We start from the raw sequence: 26,825 nt of genomic DNA on the forward strand, positions 1-26,825 counted from the left end.
GGTGCATGTTTAAACAAGGAGAGTTTACTGGTCAAAACTATTTATTAAACAAATAAAACACTTTTTTTTTTAACCACCAAAAAATACACGTTCAAAGCAACACAACAGCGGCCCAATATCAGACAAAACTCCACTCTATAGAGTAGGCAATCGTAATGAAGCAGTTGGTTTTATTTTGTGGATTCAAGCTGCTCTTTGTATTTTTGGCCACCAGATGTCACCAAACAGGACTGTGTTGAAAAGCTTCGAGTAATGAACCGTTTTTCAATACAAGCCTCAGTGCTTCAGAAAGCTTCATTTGGCCATCACTACTTTCAGGTTAACCCTAGCTGTACGACAATATTAGATTGGTGGCGATGTCATGGATCGGCAGAATGATAGACCCACTCACAGACGGGTTTGTTCACGTGTGAATAGAAACAGACAAAGCAGCTGGTGAATCTCTAATGCAGGGGTGACAAACTTCAGTCCTCGAGGGCCGCTGTCCTGAAACTTATAAATGTGTCCCTGCTGCAACACACCTGAATAAAATTAGTAGGTCATTAGCAAGAAATTATTGAACTCGACTGCATGCTGAGGTTACAACCCCTAACCCCAGGGTGTCGAACTCCAGGCCTCGAGGGCCGGTGTCCTGCAGGTTTTAGATATTGCCCTGGGTCAACACACCTGAATCAAATGATTAGTTCATCACTAGGCCTCTGGAGAACTTCAGGACATGTTGAGGAGGTAATTTACCCACTTGAATCAGCTGTGTTGCAGGACACCGACCCTCGAGGCCTGGGGTTTGACACCTGTGCCCTAACCCTACTTATGACTAGTTGTTTGACATTTCTAAATTTGATTACCCTGAGCTTTGCTTTCCCACTTTATCTCGACTTTCTGTCTTTGTTGGAGTCTTGCTGGATTACATTTATTGTAATTGTAAAATTACAATAAATGTAATTTTACAATTACATTTATTGTAAAATTACATTTTACAATAAATGTAATTGTTTGGAATAATTTACTTCTTAAAGCAATTTTATTGCACCACATTCATTCACTCATGAGCTGCTGTGACATGAATCAAATGGCTGAATTGCCACCTCAGCATTCTTTCAAGTTCTAGTCTCTTGCTAATGACCTATTAATTTTATTCAGGTGTGTTGCAGCAGGGACACATGGAAATGTTTCAGGACAGCGGCCCTCGAGGACTGGAGTTTGACATCCGTGCATTAGATATTTGGGAATGGCGGTGAAAGTATTGAGGCTTTCCAAGGAAAGCACTGTTGTTTGAAACTCAGGGGGCTTGATACACACAGAGAGACTGATTATTCCACTGAAACACAAACAGAAACTCATATAAGAAAGAAGCAGAGCACATATCTCACTGACACAATAATATGGCAACCGCTGAGTATCTGCTTCCGTCGTAATACTGAGCTTGATTAGAAATGGTGAAGCAGGTGAATCTGATCAGCTGATCCTCTACAGGAGAGCAGCCAATGGGGCAGCAGAGAAAATGAGTGGAGCTCATGTCCACACATGTCCACAAGCACACACACAAACACCAACAGGAGAGAGAGAAAGAGACAAAAGGCAGGCCATCACGAGAGAAACTCGGGGACCACATCAGGAAACTGTTGGGTGTATCTGGCACAACCTTGTTACCATGGAACTACATGGAAGACGAGGTATTCATGTCAGAGAACAGCAGCATTTAACTTGACAGTGGCACTGCTGCACTAGAGTCTGGATTGGCTCTTTCTATACCTGTGTGGGTTCTCTCAGAGTACGTCTGCTTTGTCCAAACATATGCATGTGAGGTCAATCAGTGATTTGAAATTCCCTGGAGCTGTGAGTGATTTTCTCTTTCCTACTCTGTTGACCCTCTGATAGACTGGTGACCTCTCCAGGTTACACCCTGCCTTGAGAGGTTCAAGCCCCTCTGTGACCGAAGAATATGGAAATTTTAATCTACAGCAAATGGATGGATGAGTAGATGACTCACACTGGGCATGTTGTAGTTGCACAAAAAGAACAGGATATTCCTGAGAAGACCAGTAAGAAATGATAAAGTAATCAAAGGGCTTTTACACTATGAAAGTTATTGAAAACAAAAGTCTACGGGTCTACTTCACTTACGGAGTGCAATAACTTATTGGGTGTTCTTTCTAAGCTGAGACAGTCAAAACTTCATTAGAATATTATTATAATTTTAAATTGATGTACTGTAATTATTAGTGTTTTTATCTATTACCTTTGAATCATCATATCTGCTGTCTAAACACTTTCACAATCCTGCTCCTTTTTTAAAGCCAAGAATGAGACAATCTTTCTATTTTTATAAAATAACCAGATGATGTATTTGTTGTAAAACTGAACAAATAAACAAACAAATAAATACTGTATCACTGAGTGTGTTTGATGAACAAGTACCCTCATCAACACCCAAGGCATCAGCAGTTGCAAGACAGTAATCTGTGTATTTGTTGGTACCTCTGAAGATCAATATCTAGGCTCCTATTTTTAACAGTAGAGTAAATCCTGTAGTCACACTGTACATATAATTATTATTTCTGTCTTTCTCTTCCCATGTACAGCTGTTCATGAACATTCCCCACTCTGAGCCATGTATGATCTGATAGCACTTAACTTACTTTAGTGTTTAGAACACAAACGTTCAAGTCAATTTGAATCAATTTTGTTTATTTAACAACAACTCACAATAATAGCCGCCTCAAAATGCTTTATTTTATAAGATAATCACCTTAAAATAAAAAGTCTGCTTTAAACAAGCACCTGGTAACAGCTGGGAGGAAGAACTAAATCTTACACTGACAGAAACTAAAATATGTGGATGATATCAGCCATGTGTGAATTAGATCTATCTGGAGCAATGAAGCGCAGAAACAAGAAAACAAGAAAAATTGTTTTTCAACAAACAAGACTGTAGATGTAACAATATTTGAGATTAAATATCTTATAGGAAACACATATTCATATAACACAATTGCAGCTCTCCAAGCAGCTTCCATAAAATAAAATTTAAAGTTGATCTTTTCCTAAAGCTGTTAAAAGAAGAAAAGCAACTTTATAGAAAAATGTCAAGTGATGCTTAATTCATGCAGGGGAAGAGAAACATGTATGCTTATCATACACATCAAATGATTTTAGAAACAATACAGGAAACATCTGTAAACATGCACTGCTCAAAAAAAATTAAAGGAATTATTTTTAATCAGTGTTTAGCATCACATCACTCAAATGTCTATCCTCGATGAAGTAGCAGAAAATGTAGTTAACACTAGGTACAGCAGGGTGAGACGATCCCTGGATGCTACAGAGGTTGTACAGGATGTCCAACTCCTCTAGGATGCCAATTCAGTGCATGCTCAAGAGTCTGTCACCCACTGTCAGACCCTATTGTGCTGTGGGTCCTGGGTTCCTCCTGGTATGATAATGACCACCCTCATGTGTTGAGAGTATGCAGGCAGTTCCTGGAGGATTACGGAATTGATACCACTGACTGGTCCCCACACTCGCCTGACCAAAATCCAACTGGGACATTATGCTTCTCTCCATTTGAAGCTGCCATGCTGCAGCTCAGACTCTCCAGGAGCTCAGATGCCCTGGTCCAGATCTTGGAGGAGATCCCCAGGACACCATTGACTCATTATTCATATGCTCCAAGATTGTCAGGCATGCACACAAGCACACGTTGGCCAAACTGACAACTGAGTATCATTCTGAGTTGATGCAATGAACATTTGACAAAATGGACAAACCTGCTGCATTATTTTGTCACTTTGATGTGTCTCTGCATTTAGCCCTCTGTAGGTTGTTGACTTTCATTTCCAAATGTTGTTTATTTTTATTTTTTTATTTGTTGTTTATTTATTGAGCAATCTAAATGTAAAAAGACTCTAAAAAGCATCCTGGTCTCAAAGCCAGATCATCAGTTGGTGCTATTATGATGAAAGAAAGTTTGTTTGACTTTATTTTATTTTACAAAACAGTGCATAATCTCATTTTCTCCAATGAGCTCTTTACTTCTAATGGAATTAACTCAGTTTTGTCACTGATCCGGTTGGTTTTGCAGATCTTGTTATTAATCTGAAAGAAATGGTGCAGCACAATTCAGTCATTAAAGGTGATTTAGAACTAAATTTACTAAAAACTTAAAAACTTTAGTATTTAAGTTCATCGTTACAGCAACATGTAAGCTATTTTATTTCTGCACAGTAACTCAGAGCTGTTTGTGATTTAACTTCAGAATAAACTGTTTCATCAGCTGCTGCAGGAGCTGGTTTTCCTGCAAATAAAGAAATGATTTGTCAAATGTCATTGCAAGTGCCTCTTTGTTCAAAGTGACAACTTGATTTATTTATACGGTTTTCCTTGGTGTGTAAAACGTGTAAAACCCAAAACAAAAGAAATAAGGTACTCATTTTATTACTTTACTTACCTTTGTGTCTCTTAGGTTTCGCTTTAGTGTAATAGACCCGTGCGTACAACAGGCTGTCATCTAAAAGAGGATGGACAGATGAGCAGCATTAAAAAATGAGTGGCTTTAATTTCCTTTATATTTTCTGTCAGTTAACACCTACAGTAACTCATCACAGGAACTGACTGAAGGAGATTTTCGCTCTATTGAAGACGAGATTTTATGACAACCTGTTACTGTTAAATCTCATTTCAGTGTCAGATCACTTCAAGCTTCCTCCACCCTGGTTATTAAGGTCAGTGACCCTATAATCCAATGATATCTAACTGATATCATTATAACCCTCTTAAAATGATGAAATAATGGTGTAGTCAATGAAGTCAAGAAAAAAGTTATATATTATATTACTTTACTCACCGTTGTCTTTCTTGGTTTTAGATCTATCGTGGGAGACCTGTGCATACAGCACACTGTCATCTGAGAGAGGACGGACAGATGATCAGGATAAAAGGTTAAGTGTGTTCATTTTCATTACATTTATATATCTGTCAGTCAACAACACACTGATCATAGAAACCTATTGAAGGTCTATTAAAGATGTTTCTGTCATGTTTAAAAACCTTTTCTATGAAAACCTGTCAACCCTCAAGTCAGTGTCACATCAGCTCAACCCTGCTCAGCATGACCCTTCCACTAAGCTCAAATCCAAACCTAAAGGATCACCGTTCACTTTTCCTCCATCTTTGCCATTCTATACTCCTGCACTACTCATACAATTTATGTCCTCTTAAAACAAGATAATGTGCTCTAATCAACAGACTCCTCAAATGTTTCTTCTAATCTCTTATCTGAAACAGCACTGAAATTAATTCCACGTGATTCTTCTAGGTTAAAATATTAGAATAACAATAATAACAATGATGTTTAATACATAACTTGGCATAAGAAAAATGAAAACAAAACATACTGACATTTAAAAAACAATTATACCAAAATAAAGAAAAAAATATTAATCTCTGAAATGTAAAAACAACCAAACAAAAAAAGGATATAAGCAAAGAGTTAAAAAATGAAGACATGAGGTTGATTACTGGTTGTTGTCTCATACTGTTAGTAGTGACAGGAACACCAGCAAAAAGTGAAACTAGAAAACAATTAGTCAGGAGGAATGAGATGGATTCATAAAACAGATTCACAGTGGTTTACGTTTTGTAGGACAGACTGATCTTAAAGTTGAACTGACCCTGTGTTACACTGGAAGGACCAAGTGTCCAACCTCTTTGTTTTCTTATCTGTGTGCAGCTGATTTCTAAAACTTCAATGTTTAAACATAAATAATCACATAGTCTTCATATGTCAATGCTACTGTATCTACTTTACCATTTTGTGTGTCATCATGGTCTTTGATTGATTCATAAACACAAGCATCACCTACAAAAACAAGCCAATGTTAGGTTAAAAATTGAATTTCTTATGTATGGGTTTGATTATCTTCTAAATCAGCAAACTAGAAACAGATATATTGGACCTGGAGTTTAAAAATCGTCAGTAAATAAATTAATAAATACAACAACAACAACAACAAAACTTGTCATGGATCAGGCTGACCTTGGACAGTAGAGTTATCTTGACTGTGTTGAGCTTCATCCTTGATCATGTGGTTCATTGCAGAGCTCTGATTTGTGCTCCGAGTCCTGGTGGAACAAAAAAAAAAAAAAAAAAAAGTAGTAAACCTGTAGATATAATAAGAAACACAGGATGTAGTTCTAGTACAGGAGAGGGGAGATTTGAACCAACCTGACAAAGAAGGAATCTGTAAGAAAAGACAATTACATTTTTTATTGTAACCTGTTGTGGTGCAAAATTTTACATTGAGCGTTCAGGATACATCTGTGATTTTTATTATTTACATCATATTCAGTTTAATATCAGATGGTTAATGGTCTCACCCTTTGACTGTTTGAAGCGACACAAAAGCAGAAGAAGAAGAAGAATCAGTAAAACTCCACAAACGAGTCCAACGATCAAAGGAGTGAGAAATGAAGAGCTTTCAGGTGCTGCTGTAATAATACCAGGCTTTAATTAGATGCATTTAAACAGATTATTAACATAATTCACATGGGAACATTTTAAAATATAGTATTATTTACAATATCACTATTCCTAATAATAACTGAAAATATTCTATTTGTTTTACTATCATATTTCTCTGTGGTGACTATTTACCTGAATAGTGATTTAAAAAAAACCTTTTGAATTTCACATCACCTGTTTATCATTCCTTTATGAACAAAGGTCTTTAAACCAGCAGCATATTTTGATTCATGCAAGTGGTGATAAATTCTGTGAATAGTTTTCTAATTCAAATACATAATGTCAGCTTTACAGAGACAAAAGTATATATCGCTATTTTATCAATTTGTATTTATACTTTAAAGCTCTGTGCTAATATGTTTAAGCTCAGAAGAACACTTACGTTTGTTTGCAGACACTGTGAATTTTTCAGTAATGATAATTATTATTATAATTATACAGTAGATGATGAGTGAGCATAGAAGTAGATTCACATCTTCATCTATTCTAAGTATTGTATAAAAACATAATGAATACTGACAAACTGAAGTATTCACTCTAATCTGTTGAACCCTGGTGTGCACTCTCCCCTCACAGTTGTATTCTGCATCATCGGGTTTTAAAAGCATATTTAACTTCCTGAATTCATTTTTGTTGGAAGTTTGGTCGTTTTCTATTCATACATCCACTAAAGGTGTAAATGTCAGATCATTAACTTTTCACATTTTGTGTTTCTAGAAGAAGAAAAAAACTCACCCCTGCGATCAATCCTGACTGACTGGCTGTCCTCTGTGTAGTAAACTGGGTTTCCTCTTCCTCCTCTGCACCTGTAGAGTCCTTCCTGTGAGACACTGATTTGTCCATTTGAGTGGAAAACTGCATCTTGTGTGTTCAGAGGTTCAGAGGAGTTCTCATCTCTGTACCAGTAGTATTTCCATCCAGATGATGATGATGATGACTTCACAGAGCAGATCAGGGTCAAACTGCCCCCTGCTGGGATGTCTCTCATATCAGAAGTTATTTGGGCCTTTGGTTGATCTGCTGTTGAGTTTAAACAAAGACACAAAGAAAATATGAATATATACCCCACATGAGGGATCACACGGCCCTGATGTTGTCTCCATTGATGTTACCTCTTGTAAACCTCCTCTCCAGTTTCCAACAACACATAGGAAGGAATAAGACTAAACTGAAATGGTATGAGTAATCTTACAGATGCCTATAATGCATTTTATTCTTTTAGTGTTTATTTTTTTCTGTTTCATTGTGATTCTTCTTTGGATTTATAAAATAATACTTGTGCTTATTCTGTGTGATTCCTTCTTATTACCACAACAGAAGACACAGAACTTATTTATGAGATTTCTTCTAATTTCAGACTTTCATAAAGCATTTTCATTTGTTTAGCATGTTTTTTCATCATAAGTTTGCTTTGATTAGGGAATAGTCTTCTTCGTACATGATCAGAAGAAACATACCAACATATCTCTGTCTCTATAAACCTAATATCAAAAACTTCCACATCACTGTTTGTTCCATTAATACAACAAAATGCATTAATTTATCCACCACTGTTCATGCAAAGTTCTTAAATAAAGTGTTTGAAAGCATCAATTTCATGACAAAAAAGAAAGAAGAACATTTTTCACACAGTTCACCTCAGCTGGCAAAACAAACCAGTCACTAAAAATGTTGATTGATGCAACCAAATCACTCTCTCTCTAGGATGCCTCGCCCCAGAGTAATGAAACTAAACAAGGAAAATATTGCATTACTTCTTGTAATCACAAAGAAAACTAGTAATTAAAGAAAAAACATTAATCTTACTATCTCTAAATGTTGGCTAATTTAATATCGCTAATATGCTACATCTTCAGCCCACACATTTAGTCCACTTTGTATTTCCACAGACATCACCTCAGTGTTTGTTTGTAATAATAAATTTTTCCACCTTGTCAGTTTTTTTCTGTTTTTGTTTTTCTGTCATTATTGTCCTCAGGTGATGGAGCAGCAGGTCAGCATTGGCGTCTCTATACCAGCTGAAAGTTCATGACACAAAGTGGTGACAAACTGTCTACAATGAGGCTACTATCAGCTGCAGCTCTTTGTCTGACTAACAATGTAACATGCTTTGTAGACCATTGAATTCATCCTGTGCTGACCATTATGACATTTGTCAAATGGAGATCACACAACAAACATGACTTACTTGATACTGACAATGTGAAGGCTTCACTCCACTCTGTTGAAGAATATGAGTCATCTCTGCGTCGACTCTTACACATGTAGTCTCCACTGCTGGACTCAGAAACTCTGAATGTCACATCATTATTGTGTGTCCACTGTGTGGGTGTGCTGGGTCCTCTCCATTCATACCACCACTCAGTGGTTTCACCTCCTTCCTGCACCTCACATGTCAGAGTGATCGTCTCACCTCTGAATATCTGAGGCCAGTTGGGTTGTTGTTTTACAACAACTTTATTGGAAACTGTTTACACATATTAACAGTTGAGATACAAACAGAAACATGAAATCAACACAGAAAACTCAACATTGTATGTTTGATAATCATGAGTGAATGTATATTTCAAACTAAATTACTGAACTCACTGGTTTTCTCAATGGTGACATCATCACTTTCATAAGTGTAGTAAACTGGGTTTCCTCTTGTTCCTATGCAGCTGTAGATTCCTCCTTGAGATACTCTGATATCTCTGTTTTGTTGATCTCTGATTTTACCTTCATAGGTTGTTTGGGTTCGTCTGAACCACTCATATTTCCATCCATCAGAGCTCTGCAGAGAGCAGGTCAGAGTCACACTGCCCCCTACTGGTATGATTGTTGTTCCTGCTGTCAGTGTGGCCCTGGGTATATATGCTGTTATCAAAAAGACAAAAAGAAAACACAAAGCCATTGAACAACATTTTAAAATATGCTTTCATTTGATTTAAATTCCAACTTCCAAGAAGAGATGTCTTTGCCGAGCACGCATCATTCTCAGGGACTCCTCTCATCCTGCCAATAAACCTCCTCCCCTTCAGCTGACGCTACCGGACCCTACAGACTAAAACCAGCAGGTTTATGAACAGCTTCTTCCCCACAGCTGTCACCTTACTGAACTCAGTCCCCTGCTGAACCTTTCCATCCACACCCACTTATCCCTCCTAATGACCATGATCATGACTGTCATTCATTCTCAACATTCACCATATGCTTACATTGCGTTAGCTTCATAGCATAATTGCCTAAGTCATTTGACTAAGTCAAATGACTTAGGCACTTATGCTATGAAGCTAACGATTGGTTACTGCTATAGTTTAGGACACTGAACCAGTATAGTCTCTGGTATAGTGCGTACACTGTTTACTATTATAGTCTATTCAGAGCGCTACGCTTCCACTGTGAATATATTCATAGCACTCTGTAGATCTGTTTACCATATGTAGCACATCTGTATATATTTAGCAAAGCTTTATATTTGTTCATAGTACATCTGTATTTCTGCCCGTCTGTATAGCAATATAGAACATCTGTATACTATATAGATCATCTGTATATCTGCTCTCTCTGTACATAATCTGTTCATAACTATCCCACCATTGATTTATACTACCCTTATCTGTATATAATTGCTCCCATTTTTTAGCACTTACTACTCTTGCACTCTGATCAGATGCAAACTGTATTTCCTTACCCTGTATTTATAAATGTGTAATGACAATAAAGTTGAATGCTAATCCTAATTAAATTTATTTTTTAAATACAGTTTAAGATCATTTTAATTTTTTCTGACATAGTAAGAGAGCTACAATTTTGAGGTTAGTCGGGTAATTCAGGTTGTAGATCTCTAAATAAGCACATTTCAAATGTTTGTCCATTCTTTGGCCTGAAGAAGTCACACTGAATGTAAACTAATGCAGTTCACTGTTGAAGGAAACACACTGATGGGTTCAGAGGGATCTGCCTGGTTTCACATTTAGATAACAGAAACATCGTCACCTTAAATTATGTGGAGCTTTTGATGTTTCTTTTTTCATTATTTAAATTAAATTTCATCCACAGTTATTCTTGTTATACATTAAAACATGCACATGTTGTAATGACAAAAAATATATTGTCTGAGTATTTTGGTTGTAGTGTGTACTGTCAACAAAGTTAGGTAAAATGCAAGGATCTTGGTTAAAGTTTAAAGTTTCAATACATTGGAAATAAAATAGTTTCAATGAAACATTTATTAAACACATATATTTTTTTATAATTCAGATGAGTATTTTAACTGGAGTCATCACATTATTAATCACTGAGGACTTACCTAATACAGTTACAGAGACAGTATTACTGTTCTTTGTATAATCTGACCACTTTGAGCTGCCATAGCACTGGTATTTACCACTGCAATCTGTGGATCTCATTTCTAATGTGTAGACTTTGTATTCACTGTAGCGGACATAGTCTCGACCATCCTTGTTGATTGCATAATACCAGTCAGTGTCTCTTCCATCATTCATGTCACACTTGAAGGTAACAAACTCTCCAATGAAATAACTGGATGATTTGGGTTCAATAGTTAGCACAGCAGCTAGAATCAAACACAAACAGACAATCAGACAACAGACAATCTGAAACACTTATTTAATGCTCAAGGCAAGACATTGATTGATAACACTTTATTTATATTCACACAAAATGAAAATACAGTGATAAATCAATAAAAAGAAACACAAATAGGATCTGCATTAGAGTCATACAGGTTGAGAATAATCTTTATTAAATAAAAAGGAAGAAATTGAAAAAGGAAAACTGTTCAGTCACCTTGAGCGTGTCCACTGCAGACGAGCGTACAGAGCACTACAATAAAGACAGAAACTTCAGACATTATCAAACTAAAGACACCAAAATGTAACATAAATAAAAAAACTGTTGGTAATGATGTGTCTCATTTCTTGAGGCACATGATCAATAGTGAGTTAATGACCTTCTTAAGGAACAATCCCACTAGGGTTTAAAGTCCAGTCGCTTTCTTACCAAGCTCCTTAAAACACTTGGAGATTTTCAATGTCTACTATGATCTGAGTCAGTGCACTGAAATCTAATCCAGTCTACAAACAAACATGGTGATAACAGACATGAGTGTCCTCTGATCATATGACCTGAAATGGTACAGGCCATCCTCTTTGGGCAGCCAGTGAAAGACTGGGTTCCAAAAGGGAAATGATCTCCCCAGTATTTACTTTGTATACTAGAAAAAAATCTCAAAAATTAATGCCATTGACAAATTGCAGTGGGTCACTTCTGTCAACAAGAATTTGTCTAGAAGGTGATATTTGTTGATCAACATTGACATATTTTAACTAATTTATGTGTCTTCTACATTTAAACCTGCCTACTGGGAGTTTTTTTTTTTTTAATCTCCATTTATGGCTGGATGAGCTCTAATCTTCCTTTAGGAAGCAAGTTTCATTTAGTCAGGAGTAGGATTACCTGGACTAAGGAAGCAAATTTCTGTTAGTCTGCATTAAAAGGCCTATTTTTAAATCTAGCACTGGCTTTAATTACTGCCTTTATGTGTTTAATAAAATGTAACCATGATTGGTTACATTTTATATTACGATGTCAAAAGCATCAAAATATCACTGATGGAGAAACAAACCTTTCTTAGATAAACTAAACCAGCTCAACTCTGATCTGAGTCAGTGCACTAAAATCTAATCCAGTCTACAAACAACCATGTTGGTAACAAACATGAGAGTCCTCTGATCACATGACCTGAAATGGTACAAATGACTGATGCTCTGTTCTTCTTACTAAAACATGTTTATGGATCAGTATGAATCAAACAATAGAAGTCAGTGATGTACTCACAGAATAGGCCCAGCTCACAGAGCAAAGTGGCTCCCATCCTCACATCCAGCAGTGACACGTCTGAAAACTTCTACAACTTTCTGTAAAGAGAGAGAGTGAAGCAGCAGCACAGCAGATACCAAAGAGCTGTGAAGGAAACAATGACTTTTTAATACTTCTTCTCTCTGCTTCCTTCCTTTTACACAGAAATAACAACTTAACATAGTCTGACCACCACATCATGTGATACATTTATACTCTCCTGCAGAAACATATCAGGCAGATTTTTATCAGAATGGCTATAAAAAAATATATATATATACTGAAACTAAACAATAATAGCTTGACTGAGTGCCCAAAATGAGATTTAACTGTGAAGTACTTTAGTTCATTTTACAGCCCAGAAACACAACGAGAAACATTGTTCAGATTCAGATTGCTAACAAGTATCTATCAGGCATTAGATATTAAAGTAACAGCGACGGATATTTTGTTGCCTTTGTCTGCTGCTTGTATGCTTGGTTTGATTATTATGAGCTTTATCGCCAGTAATAATTACCCTCATAAACACTACATGTATACATCATTCAGATCGTTTTAAACTGCAGTAGATGCATAAATGAAGACAACTGATTAAACACAACCAAGACAATAAACTTTTACCATTCCCTTCCTGTCACAGATGTAGTCATTGAGTTGGCTGCTGCAACTTTACAAGGAGATGATGATACACTAAATATTGATGCACAAAATCATTACATTGCTTCAAATATACATTAAATAGATTTGAGGTGAGCCCCCATACCAGCTGATAAACAGAGATGTCATACTTACTGAGCAAATGTTCACAGCAGATGTTGGTAATCCACACACTTTCCCACACAGCAGTGAAATCAAGAACTGACAGTAATTTTATTTTTATTTCATTAAACTAATGCAGATTCCTTTAACATATCTTTCCACTGTGGTGACATCTTAGATTAGTCATAAATTTACTCACAGAAAGTAAGCGTGCACTAGTTAAAATAGAAATGTGTCCTTAACCAGAAGTGACCGTGAGACCAGATGAAGTCCTGCCCCCTTTCTCAGCTCCTCTCTGTTTTCTTACAAGTAGTTGTAACTGCTGTATTAATAAATAACGACAGTGCCTTTTAGCTTCACTTAGTAACTAAAAAGCACACTTACACACTTAGTTACTCATTTCCATGGCTAAATTTTTAGATAGCAGAGCACAGCTGCAAACAAAGCAGCTGTTTATATACTTGAATGTGTTTTACAGAATTAACGGTGTAAGTCAAATAAAGGAAGCAATAAGAGGAAGCAAGCAGTTCAGCAAGGCAGAGTTAGCATGGCAATCTGATAACGTACAGTTATTGGTGAAACACAATTGTGCTTCCTGCACCCTTTACTTCATAAGATGGTGGACTCGAGCTCGTATTGAGGCGATTTGCTGCTGAGTGTGAAGAGGAGGGAATGAGAATCAGCACCTCCAACTCTGAGCCGTGATTGACACTGGATAATTGTTGAAGTCATAACTGTGGTTTAGGGATGAGTTCTGGCCCAAAGCACAGGATTTTAAGGATCTTGTGGCAAGAGTGGAGTGGGAGATTGGCAGGTGGATTGGATGATACTGTGTGACATATGCAGTGATATGGATGCAGGACCAGTGTGGTGTAGTGAAGTGAGAGCTGAGTGTGAAAGTGAAGCTGTCTGTTGGCAGGTTGATTTATCTTCCTACCCTTGTGTGGTCACAAGCTCTGGGTAGTGACGGAGAGAATGAGATGGAAGACATTAGCTTCTAAAGGTGCAGTTAGAGAACATATCTTGAAGCAAATCATAAATCATAATGTTATTTATATATTTATATGTATATATGTAGTATGTAGCTGGAGCTATAATATACTATGTAATAGTGTGTGAGTCACAGTGAACTTTCACAAAACTGCATTGCATAGATTTTATTTTTTATTATTTAAATTGAATTTTTGTAATAATAAGGTTCCACATGTCAATGTTGTCGGGGGCATTAGTCAGTGGGACACCGCTAGCAAACATGTTGCATATGTGGAGGTTCCCAGACAGAGTTGCATGATCTCCACACTGGTAAGGCACATTCGCTGTAGGTCCTCTCCCTGTACTAACTTATAAGTTTAAGTTTGGTGTTGCTTTACTAAGTGTTAGTTCTTAGAGCTAAATGTCCCCAAAGTGCTTTTGATTACTTTTAAAGGGAAAAATAGTAATTGAATCTGACTTTTATCCATTATAACACCTATTTATGTGTTTTTCACCTGTGCTAAACAGGGATGAAGAGAGGCCTGCTGCTGTGTGTTTCCCTGATTGTGCATTTTGTCTTTTAGAGTTTGTAGAGATTTTGTTTTATGTGTATAATGAGTTTGTCATCTAAAGCTGCACGTTAAATAGTATTTTCAGCCATGTTGGGAAAATTTACTCTTGTATCTATAGGTTTTTTGTAATTGATCCATCTTAGCGGGGATTTAAATATTATAACTGATTATCAGTAGTTTGTTTTTGAGTATACTTCCTCATCGTATCAGAGGTGGGTCGAGTATCTAAAAATTGTACTCAAGTAAGAGTAGCATTACTTTAAAATATTATTACTCAAGTAAAAGTGAAAAGTAGTTGTCAAAAAAGTTACTCAAGTAAGAGTAAAAAAGTACTTGGCGAAAAGACTACTCAAGTAGCGAGTAACTGTTTGAAATGTCCGATTTATTTTATAAATAAATGCTATCAGACAAACAGAAATAAATAAATATACAAATTTGACCATTTTCAAAAGGAATATATGTAAAAAGATCAACAAAATAAGGCACAACAATTCTAATTTCCAGATTTCAGTTTTTCACAACATAAAGCTTTTTTCACCAATACCTACAGTAAATAATATAAATATATAAACAGTGCAAACAATTTCCAGTGACAAGATATGCTGTAAACTTTATATTCATTTTTGCTCCAAAGGGCACAGCAGCCTCAGAGAAAACAGAACGAGGCATCTTCAACATAAATACATACATGCCTTCATACAAGGCAGCTTAGAATTTTATCTGGATATGTGGGTTAACTCTGCAAAGAATTTTCCTCACATCAGCAGAGGTCAGACAGAGAACCTGGTCGTTATGATGGGGGTTGAACTTCCTCACCAGCACATCATTCTGGGGATCAAACCATGCGCTGCGTGTCACCGCTGTCCTGGAAGTGGCTGCGGATTTTTCTGCTTCGCTGCTTTGATGGTTTGAGACAGTTTGGCCCTTGCTGTTCCCAGGGCCCCCTTGTCACCTGCTCTGAAGGCAGAGTCTTGAATCCTTAGCAGGTCACGCACTTCTGCAGTCATCCACGCTTTCTGGTTGGTCTGTATTACAATGTCCCTGGAGTAAGTGACATCATCGATCAGGGCCGTTGCTAGCCATTTGGGTGCCCTAAGCACAAATGCTTTATGGTATTAATAGTATTATTATTAATATATTTACAAATAGTTTCACAATAGAATTTAAATAAGAAACTTAAATAAGAAAAATAAGAATTTGAACACAAAAGCCACATTCCTTAAGTAACTATGTTAAACATTTTTACAATTCGTTGTCAGAGTATGCCCTAGAGTCTAGGGCATACTCTGACAACCAGAAAATGCAGGCGTGGTGTGCCTCTCTAGGCCCTAGAGAGGCACATGCCTGCATTTTCTGGTTGCAAAATCAGCTATAAGGTCATCATATGATAGCTTCTGAGCCACGTCACCATTGATGCTGATAACAGCCAGACCACTTAAACGTTCCTGCCCCATTGATGAACGCAGGTACGTTTTAATGAGTTTGAGCTTTGAAAAGCTTCGCTCAGCAGAGGCAACTGTGACAGGCAGGGTCAGTGCAATACACTCTCAGAAATAGAGGTACGAGAGAAGAACATTTTTGTACCTATAGGTACATTTTTTTAAAATGTTCCCTTAAAAGTACAATACTGGTCTTTAAAAGTCCAGAAATGCCCCTTTAAAGGTTCAATTTGAAATAAAGTACAAATCTGTACCATTTTGACCTGTACTGCAGTGTCAGTGGCAGAATGTGGTAATGGGTCAGCATGGGAAAATCTGGATGGGCCTGGTTAATTGTAAAATTCATATGAGATTTGAGTGTGCTCATAAAAGCTACATGTTATAATCAAATCTGTTGGTCCTCTCCTCTGTACGTAAATTATCCTATGATGCAAAGAATATCTGTAACCTACCTTTGTGTAAGTTATGTTAAATTATATTAAAAAACACACACACAATGACATGCAGGCACAACCAAATGATGTTAAAAAAAACTGGCCCATTTCCATTTTATTAAGTTCCAGTTATAATTTTTTATGTTTTAAATCTTTCAAAAACGTGAAATCATTTTACTGTTATGTTTGGCCATTTACTTTTTTGCTTTTACTACATCCTAGAATTGTTCATTAATTGTCAGGTTTTTATGGAATTTGCAACATCAAGTTAAACCGAGGTTCTTTGGAAGTTAAAATGTCAAGCAGATTTTTATGTTACGGTGACTACATTTTGTAAGTTACAAATATAGTTAGCCAAGACAGCATAACGGTTTCTAAACAACTGCGCATTAATACCACAATGTTGTATTTTCATGTATCAAGTTCGCAACGCGCATTTATCCCAGAGGCCGAAAAGGCAGCAGTGATGAGTGCTCCGCCTCGGCGCTGAAAATGACTCTCAGGGGGTTATCCACGGAGGAGCTCCTTAAAAAGTTGATGGAAGAAGGCATTGATGTGTCAGACGACGAGGCGCAAAGATTTAGAGGTAAGTCGGGTGTGATGTTGTGTTTTTATAAAAATTACAACGTGTAATTTTACAGTAGAGTTAGCAAAAGTCCGAAGAGCTAGATTTAACATGGGCGAAAGCTAGCAGTTAGCTAAGTTTTAAACAAAGAAAGGTACAAATGTGGACTATTTAGACTGTTGGTGGAATGTTCAACGTCTGTCTGCCCGCCGTATTCGAGTGTTTTATCAATAAATAGTGACTAACCGTGTACAACAATGTAAAAAAATCAATAATTTCTCAAAACATGCTAGAATGTAAATATAGCTATTAACAAAATCGTTTTCTAAGCAAACTTTATGGCATCTAACTTGTTTCCCGCTCAAAGGGATTTTAAACAATGGAAGGTACACATTTGTACCATTCCACCTACTTAGTGGGATTTTCGAATATGAGAGCTGTAAGATCTGCGCAGGGACACTTACACTTACTTACATTTTTATATTACCAGTTAATTTATATTAACAATTAATCAAGAGAAATAATTGTAACTTCCTTTTGGGGAACATAGACAGATTCACAATGATAGCTTATTGTTATTATTATTATTATTATTATTATTATTATGTATTGACCATAATGTCACTTTAAAACTAAATTTGAAAATGGTTTTATTTTTATTTCATACTGTACTTTATATTTCAGATAATGATGTAGATGGAGAGACGGTAGACTGTGGACTCACTGAGACCATGGTTGCATATCTTTTTGACAAGTCTTTCAAAAAGCAGCTGAAGTTCAGAAACTTCACAAACCGCTACAAGGAAGTCATCATCACTTTACAACCGGTCGACCCATTTGAAGGTACAGTTGAAGGTCCAGTGTCCCAAGCAAACCAGAGGTAGGTTGTGATAAATGTCTAAATTTGCATATGCATTTAAGTGCTTGCAAAATGGCTAGTTAATGCTGTTTTCCTACTGTATTGCAGTTCTATACTTTCTTGCCGTAGACTGCCTGCAGTTATTTCCATTCCAAAATTCCCACAAGATGTCCAGAGTCGCTTGGATCTCAAAGAACCAGTCCAGAAAGAACAGAAGTACCGAAACAAAATAATTGGGACTCTTTATGAAATTCTGTCACAGTACACAATGTAAGGGTTCCTTTCTGAATAATTACATTAATTTCTTAATATTAATATTGCTGTTGTACGAGAGGCAGAGAACAAATGCTTAGCCCATCTGCCTCCCAATCTGGAGACCAGCGTTCGAGTCTGGCGTGACACACGGTTCCAATGAACTGGCAATAGTGGTAAAACCATACATCCTGTGTCTCCAGACCTTGTCTGGACTATGATATCCAAAGTGTTCATTTTCGAATTTACTCAAGAGTAAATTAATAATTCAGGACTGCAGTCAATTAATTAATGAAGTTTCGGAGAGGTGTGGCTGTTTGTCCACGCCCATTTAAAAAAAATTAAAATCAACTTTAGCTACATTGATTTGACATTGGTCTATAACATAACTATTTACGGTAATAACAATATGATTAGAAGAATTGAAGAACAGAAAAGCCCCCAGGAAAGGATAAGAGTAATCAGTGTACTGTGGGTTGTTTTTCTTATGTTTGAAACAGGTACCCAACCCACTCAGACTACATCCAGGTCATCAAAGCCCTGATTGTGAAGTATCCTTTCTTAAGAGATGTACACGGAAATGGTTATGTGAGTACCTCTCCTTTTTTGTTTCGTTTATAGATTATATTAATATAAAGTAAGCATAATTAACTATTTATATACATTTGAAACAACTAGGACACCTGGCACAGCCAACTCAAGAGAAAGTTCAAAGCAGAACGGGCTCCCCTAATCAGCAACGAAGAAGTGAACCGGGTTAAAGAAAAGTTTGGATGCACGCAGAAACATCGGACCACAGAGGAATCCAGCAGCTCCTGTCTGAAGAGACTGAAGCCCTCTCTCGTAAGTCCTCACACCCTCAGCCTCTAAGAGCTAAGGTAACATATGTAGTCTTATTATGTTCACTGTAAAGCTAAAAGTAAACATTAATTGAAAGAAACATGTTAACAGATAACATTAACATAGAAAAAGGAACTTCACAGTTGATTTAACAAAAGTCAGCTCAACTTGCAATTCCTATTCAACATTTTTGCATTTTTTTCAAAGCATTTGGTGTACAAATTACCACATTTCGAGTAACATTAACTTACCAGATTTTACTTATGATAATACTGATATCTGCTTTGACAAAGGATTCGTGCTTTGTGGGGGAAGATGCAGCCTCTGTTGATGCTCATATCAAGGTGCTAAATGATCAGCACAAGAAGCTACATCCTGACACAGCACTGGTGAAAGACCGCATACAAAAACCTTTGCATGGAGACGTAGAGAGGTAGCTGAAGGAATGTGTTCTGTGGACCTATTAAAGAGATATCCATTCCTGGGGACATCTGCAGGGGTAAGAATTGTTAAGATGATTGGGGAAACAGCTAATGATTTTTTTGTCTCTAAATCTGATTATTATTTTCTGTACTAACTGATTAATCAATCTGTTCATTATCTTTAGAATTTTTGTTCAAGGGTTAAAGCACTTTACATTCATCTCCAGTCTGTGTCTTTAAACATGTCAAAAGTTTAAATCCTCAATGTAAAATGTCATTCTTTTGTCTATTCTGCTCTTTTCATTTCCAGTTGTGTGATGAGGTTGATTTAATGCATCCCTGCCAAGACAACATCTGTCGCCGCTTTAGCGAAAACTTCACTGCTGTTCTTCAAAATGTTCTTCAAATGACCAAGGATTTGCCACTGAAGAAGGTCTACATGGAGGCAAGAGAGAATGCACTGACTGAAGACATTACAGGTGCTAATTTGACCTCATACAAATAGTACATTTTGTGACAATTCATTTGCTCTCTCTTCCAAAGATAATTGATGTACCATAGTGCCATGTGAAGAGCATGTTAATGGGAATTTGCATGCTATCAAAATCTAATGAAGTGCATTTGCATCTGTATGACCTAGGAATTGACTTCAAGGGGGCACTTCTCCTCTTGCCATCCATCTTCAAGGAGAAGATAGAAGATTTCATCATCCTTGGAGAGGTAAATGCATGATGCAATGCATAGCCTTTGGCCACAAGTTTCATTCTCGGTGTTTTGTTGGCATGGAGCTGAATTCAGCTGCGGTTCAGCATCACAACTAAGCTAATGTAGAGGAAACACTGCTGTTAATCCACAGTGCTGCTGTGCTCTTGGGTTTTGTCTGGTGTTTATATAGATAGATAGACCTTTATTGTCCCCTTAGGGAAATTCTTCTTCACAGGTACTGTCACTGTCAGGGGTGATTGCTTTTGCCCTTGAATATTATGTCAAACTTTAGCAGCTTATCAAACACTACCACAACAGTCGTTGGTCAAGAAGCTTTTGTTTGGAGTAGGGGCCATGTTTACAGGTTATCAGAATAGACAGTTTTGTTTTGCAGCAAAAAAAGAAGGTAATTTGAGGAATCTGTTGAAAATCCACTTGGCACATATTAAACATACTGTATACTAATGTTTTTCTTCCTCTTCTGCAGAATACTCCCATGAGTCCATACCCAACCATTCGAATGAAGGATAAGAGTTGGACAACTGCCCTCTCAAGACAGTGTCGCTGTGTTGTCACAGTTGAAGGAGTGGATGTTTGCTCATGCTGCTCGCTGGATGAGGCCTACATCTCAGCATTCTCCACCTTCTTCGTGTTCAACATGACCTGCCCTGCATACTTCAAGAAAACACTTGTCTTTCTTCAGAACTGCATTGTCAACATAGGAGACCAGGGAGACAAACCCCTGCCAGTAAGTGTCACCAGGGTACTTAACCAACTCTATTAAATATGCCCCCACTCCACAAATGTTCAAAATGTTCAAAAAGGGCATTTACTCTGAGGAAGCTGATTACACATGTTGGGTTAGTACACGCACATGAGCCTCATTTCAGGCATGACTGCCAGGCAGCTTTTTCCAAGTATCACTCTTTTCAACGCCATGTGTGATCCGTCAAAACATTGTGTTCAGGTGTTTAATGTCTTTATGTGATTGTTTACTTTTTTTAAATGAATGTATTTTTCTTGACATGTCCTATGGCAATATACGAATGTAATCAAGGAGGTATTCCTGTGGTTGTTTAAATGCTTTGATGTGATTCTATTATCGAAAATAAATGGTTAAATAACCAAATATTTTGGACTATTGGGGTACATTTTTGACTCTTTAGGTACGAAATAGGTTGTCGCTGGGGGGGTACCCTCATAGGTACCCTATTGTACCCTTTTCAAGGGAACATTTCTGTACTATAGTTTGAAGGTACATTTATGTCTTAGGAAAGTACATGATTGTACTTCAGATGGTACAACTTCATAAGGTACAAAAATGTACCAAGCCTAAAGGGTACAGAAATGTCCTTCAAAAAGGAACACCCCCAGCGACAAGCATTTGTACCCTTTTTGGTACACTTTGGTACCCCTATTTCTGAGAGTGTACGCAGAGCAATCCACAGATTGGGATATACCTCTTGAAGCTGATTGTCATGTAAAAATGACAGCATTTCCAAAGCAGACGTCTGTGGTGGCAGCTGAGGAAGGTTGATGATTTCCTGCATCATCTCAGGTCCATCAATGTCAGCTACTCCCTTATCTGTCAGTGTCTTCTGTACTTCAGTGCAGTGTTTTTTTAAATCCTCCTTGGACATCCCATTCACTTTGCTGAAATCAAGCAGCACTCCATATTTCTCCTTCACTTGATTCATGGTCTCAAACCTCTCCTGTAGGGAGATTAAAGCAGAGTCCACAACACAATTGAAAAATGTGACCTCAAGCTTTTTAAGGGCATCATGGAGGGGCTCATCAACAGCTTCATATGCAAACTGCCTTTTTGTGCTCCTGAGCCTTTTCTCCTTCAACTGTGGTTCTATGTTCAGGGCCTCACAGAGTTCTTTGGCAGCTGACACAGCCTCATCAAACCCAGACTGTCTGTATTTAGAGAGGTTACTTTTGGCAGTGTCAATGAGCCTGACAGCAACATCGAGCTGCATGGAGCTGGACTGTAGTAACTTGTTCACCTGGTTTGTGATTGTAAGAAGTTCACACCACACGATGGAGCAAATCAAAAATCGAAATGAGGCTACTTCCTCAGCAAGCACTTGAGCCTCCACCTTTGCGACTGCATCACTTACAGCTTCTCTGGCCTCCAGGAGAGCATCCCTCACTTCTTTTGTCTGACTCCGGACAGCAGTTACACTTTGAAGCCTGCTTTCCCATCTAACGTCACTCCAAGATTTAAGTGTCAATTTCACATGTTTTGTTAAAATGGCCCATCGCTGGGTGGCACTGGAAAAGAAATTGAACAACTTCTGCAAATACCCAAAGTAGCCAGTTGCATCTGGAGAGGACTTGGCAGCATCAGCTATGACCAGATTCATCGTGTGAGCTCCACAAGGCACAAACAATGCTCTCGGGTTTAATTGTAGCAGTCTGGCCTGAACACCTTGCTTCTTCCCCTTCATGTTGGCCCCATTGTCATAGGCCTGTCCTCGACAGTTTTCAAATGGAATGCCAAGCTCCTTCAACTTGTCAAGGACAACATTGGACAGGTTAAGGCCAGTTGTTTGCTCCACATTTATATAGCCAAGAAAGTATTCTTTAATATCTGGTTGTGCTTGGAAACAAACAATGCGTACTATGACTGACATTTGTTCAGTGTGACTCACATCTGGAGTACAGTCAAGAATGATGGAGAAGTATTTTGCCAACTGGATTTGCTTCACAATGGCGCGGAATGTTTCTGAAGAGATAATCTGAATTAGTTCGTTCTGTGTCTCAGGGCTGAGGTAATGTGTGTGGGAACCTTCATCTTTTATGTTGGCCAAGTGATTTGCCATTACAAGGTCATATGTTGCCATAAGCTCTACTTCCTTCAAGAAGTTGCCATTGTCCGGCTCATAAAGACAGTCAGAAGAGCCCCTAAAAGACAAATTTCTGGAAGCCAGTGAGAGAGTTATTGAGAGTAATCGTTTGAGAATCTCTCGCCACTTTTTCCTTTCTGCCTCTAGTAAGGTCAACTCCTGTTGATCTATTGCCATGCTTTTCTTTAGCCGTGTGTCCAGTTCTCTCCACTTAAGCATGCACTGTATGTGGTCTTGGCTACACTCATGACCCCTCAAACGGATGTTGATGTTTGACCAGTCACTGAAGCCCTCTGTACTCAGCTTTATATCCTTCACACTGAAAAGCTTACATGCAAAGCAGAACACAGCATTGTTCTGCGGTGAGTACACTAACCAGCTCCGGTGAACCTTTTCTCCATTGGGAAGAATTTTGAACTTAAGGCTAGTGTGAAATGCTCTTCCATCAGGCCCCTTTGGAAAATTAAAATCAGAGCTGACATTAAAAGGACCTCTCCGCACAATTTCAACACGATCAGCATCTACAATGTGAGCTGGCCAAAGAGCAGGATCGGTTGAAGGGGGCACACATGTCTCCACAGTGTCACTTTCTGATAGTCTCTCAGTGACAGGACTCTCAGTGGTACTTGTGTATGGAACTGTACCTGAACTGGTGGTTGATGGTTCTTGTTCTTCTTGGCTAGGGATTGTTGCAGGGTCTACAATGGCTGGTGGTTGATGTCCAGGGATGGCACTACTACTGGATGGTTCATCCTGTCCTTGAGATCCTCCTTGAACATATTTAAGCATTGACCCTGCATACAAGAGAAAATATTCAGGGATTTTACAGAAATACAATTTTGAATCTACAGTAGGCCTACGAAAGATTGCATTATAAGACTAATAAATTAAGTAAGTCACTGGTACATTTAAAAATTACTAACTATATTTTACATGTATAGATTTTCATAATGGCAAATGGCAATATAAACATGCTGTACATAATTTGATATAAATGCGCAAGTAGGAAATCTATATTACTGGAAGATATAGGTTTCATATTACAGTTTCACCAACAGATGTCGCCCTTGATCTATGAACCTAAAGAAAGACGAGAACTATTTATGTGTTCAGACGTCAATGGCATAAATAAGATATGCGTCTTTATAGATATCCTGAAATGCAGCAACATACAAAGTAATCTTGTCTAATCTGATAATAATACTTGACTGCATCACTGACCTATCCCAAAGTTAAGGTTAATCAGTAGCATGCATGACGTTAGCCAGCTAGCAACCTGAGGAGGGAAATGCTAGTCTCACGAATCACGATAACGTTAGCAATCGTGACTCACGATTGCTAACGTTATCTGAAAACCGTCAATTGAGTGACCATGATGAGTTGCTTTTAGTAGTCCATTCTATATTCATATCCACAACGTAAACAAAGTACCCAACATCAATCATTTGCAACATTTGTTAACACAGTATGAACACTGCTAACAGGAGCTATCACAGAGTTGACGGACATGAGCGTGCAAGCAAGGGCTACAATAATGAACTTTTTTTATTATTATTATTTAAACATTGCCTTACCGGCAAGCGACGCCTGAGTTTCATCACGCTTCCTCTTCTTCTTTCTTTTCTCCGCTCCCGACTCCTGTTGCCATTTCGAGGCCATGTTCAAACAGGTGTTTACCAATTATAGAACAGACCACTGGGAGTGGGGGGGCACCAGGAGGAGACTGGAGACAGGGCACAAAGCAGATTCACCCCTTTTCTCGGGAAAATTGTTTTATGTTGCTTTTGTATTGTTTAACCATATTAATGCATATGATATTTATAGTATTAATATGGTTTACTTTTTTTTTTTACGACCCTGATTTTTTTGGTGCCCTACCGGCCATTTGGTGCCCTACGCAGTGTGCGTTATGTGCGTTTGCGGAGCTACGGCACTGTCATCGATGCACTTCCTGATGTAGCTAGTCACAGATGATGTGTACTCCTCCAAGTTGGTCCAGTCGCCATTTGTTGTAGCCTCCCTGAACATGTTCCAGTCAGTGTGCTCAAAACAGTCCTGGAGAGCAGAGAGAGCTCAAGTAGGCCAAGTTCCCACCTGTCTCAGAACCAGTTTGGAGTGTCTGATGAGTGGTCTGTATGCCGGAATTAGCATAATAGACCAGTGGTCTGAGTTTCTGAGGTGGCGGCGGGGCTTCGCTCTCTGCACACTGGGAATGTTTGTGTAAACAAAATCCAGCATGTTTTGCCCCCCGTGGCAAAGTCAACGTGTTGATGGAATTTTGGGAGGACTGACTTGAGATTTTGCGTGATTGAAATCTCCGGCGATAATAAACAGTCCATCGGAGTGTGAGTTCGGGAGCTCACTGATCAGCTCGCAGAGCGCCTCCTTAGTATTAGCGCTGGGTGGGATGTACACTGCTGTAATGAGCACAACAGTGGCGAGTTGGCGCACAGTTGGCGAGCCAGCAGCCAGGAGTTATTGTGAAACTGCATGAGACTCATCTTATTAAGTATTACAACGATAAGAAACAATCAAAACCTAGTTTGACAAAATGGACGTAGTACTTAAAGAGGCAATTAAAATCCCTAACGCAGTAATCATAAAAGGGCTTACTAACAGCGACCTCGATGACGAAGTAGCTATTTACCTGGGGAAACACGGTTCAGTTAACCGCCACATCCGTATAGATGATCCGCATTCTGAATTTCACAGGCAGATGATAGCTGAATTCAATCATGCCAGCACAATGGATACTTTGAATCCCCTTTTGCCGCAGACTATCCAAAGGTTTGCTCAGCCTGAAGTCACGTTTGAGATTAGGAGTTTAACTGTGGTGTATGCAGCAAATGCAAGGAATGTCACCAGAGCATACATGAGACAACTGTCTGAAATGGCCAATCTTAGTGGCCACTCGCTAGAAAACATGCTCAAAGAGGGGCTAGCTAACTTAAACGCGCCCCCTCTATCCTCTCAGCCTACAGTTTCTCCCCCTGTTGACAGAGGCATGCACAGGGTGATCATTCCCCCAGTCAACCTGCTGCCGATTTCTCACAGTCTACGGATTCGATTCCAATCTTAAATCAAAACCTGATCGATCTTGACTCACCGACCCAGTTCCATCCCACACTTGAGCTTAACCCGCCCAATGTCTGGCGGGTGGTAGTTGAACATGTGGTGCGCAGTAGTGAAGTTTCTTCACACTCGCCCATGCCGAGTAGGATTAGAGCTTTCTCTGGGCGCATTCCCCGCCCTAACAGTGAAGCTGATTGCGACGCCTGGCGCACAAGTGTTGAAGTCCTCATGAGTGATCCAGTCGTTTCTGACTTGAACTGCACACAGAGGATACTTGACAGTCTCCTGTCGCCTGCCACAGACGTCACTAAGCATTTAGGTCCAAATGCTAGACCCTCTGAGTACCTGAGAGTACTCGATTCTGCGTTTGGAGCCGTCGAACATGGCGATGAGCTCTATGCGCGATTCATGAACACACTACAGAATGAAGGAGAAAGACCATCAGCCTATTTGCAAAGGTTACATGTCTGTTTGACCAAAGCAATGCGACGAGGAGGTGTCAATATGTCAAATTTTGACAAGCAATTGTTAAAGCAATTTATTCGTGGCTGTTGGGAGGACAGTCTCATCAGTGACCTCCAGCTAGGACAAAGAAAAGAGAGCCCACCTTCGTTCTCTGAGCTACTCTTGCTTCTACGCACGGAAGAGGACAAGCAAGCCTCAAAAGTCCGTCGTATGAGACAACATCTTGGTCAGAGCA

At 38.5% G+C, this 26,825-nt stretch overlaps 1 protein-coding gene and 1 long non-coding RNA gene across 2 annotated transcripts in view; both read right to left on the reverse strand.

The window, feature by feature from the left end:
- Positions 1–3,091: 3,091 nt before the first annotated feature.
- The window catches only part of LOC113019220 (Fc receptor-like protein 5), a 43,202-nt gene continuing 19,468 nt past the window's right edge, over positions 3,092–26,825 (reverse strand). The window contains exons 6-15 of the mRNA XM_026162770.1: positions 9,110–9,376; positions 8,709–8,987; positions 7,256–7,540; positions 6,376–6,486; positions 6,224–6,239; positions 6,035–6,120; positions 5,807–5,857; positions 4,844–4,903; positions 4,448–4,507; positions 3,092–4,095 (exon numbers count right to left, since the gene is read on the reverse strand). Coding sequence (XP_026018555.1) covers positions 4,091–4,095; positions 4,448–4,507; positions 4,844–4,903; positions 5,807–5,857; positions 6,035–6,120; positions 6,224–6,239; positions 6,376–6,486; positions 7,256–7,540; positions 8,709–8,987; positions 9,110–9,376 — 1,220 coding nt within the window. The 3' untranslated portion in view covers positions 3,092–4,090. The remainder of the gene's footprint in view (positions 4,096–4,447; positions 4,508–4,843; positions 4,904–5,806; positions 5,858–6,034; positions 6,121–6,223; positions 6,240–6,375; positions 6,487–7,255; positions 7,541–8,708; positions 8,988–9,109; positions 9,377–26,825) is intronic.
- LOC113019221 (uncharacterized) lies at positions 11,045–12,440 on the reverse strand. Its single transcript, XR_003271991.1, has 3 exons — positions 12,362–12,440; positions 11,312–11,347; positions 11,045–11,078 (listed from the first exon to the last, which is right to left on the reverse strand). It is a non-coding gene; the product is annotated as an uncharacterized LOC113019221 (long non-coding RNA).

This window comes from Astatotilapia calliptera, chromosome 3, assembly GCF_900246225.1.
Source record: "Astatotilapia calliptera chromosome 3, fAstCal1.2, whole genome shotgun sequence".
In the NCBI taxonomy this organism is placed as follows: domain Eukaryota; kingdom Metazoa; phylum Chordata; class Actinopteri; order Cichliformes; family Cichlidae; genus Astatotilapia; species Astatotilapia calliptera.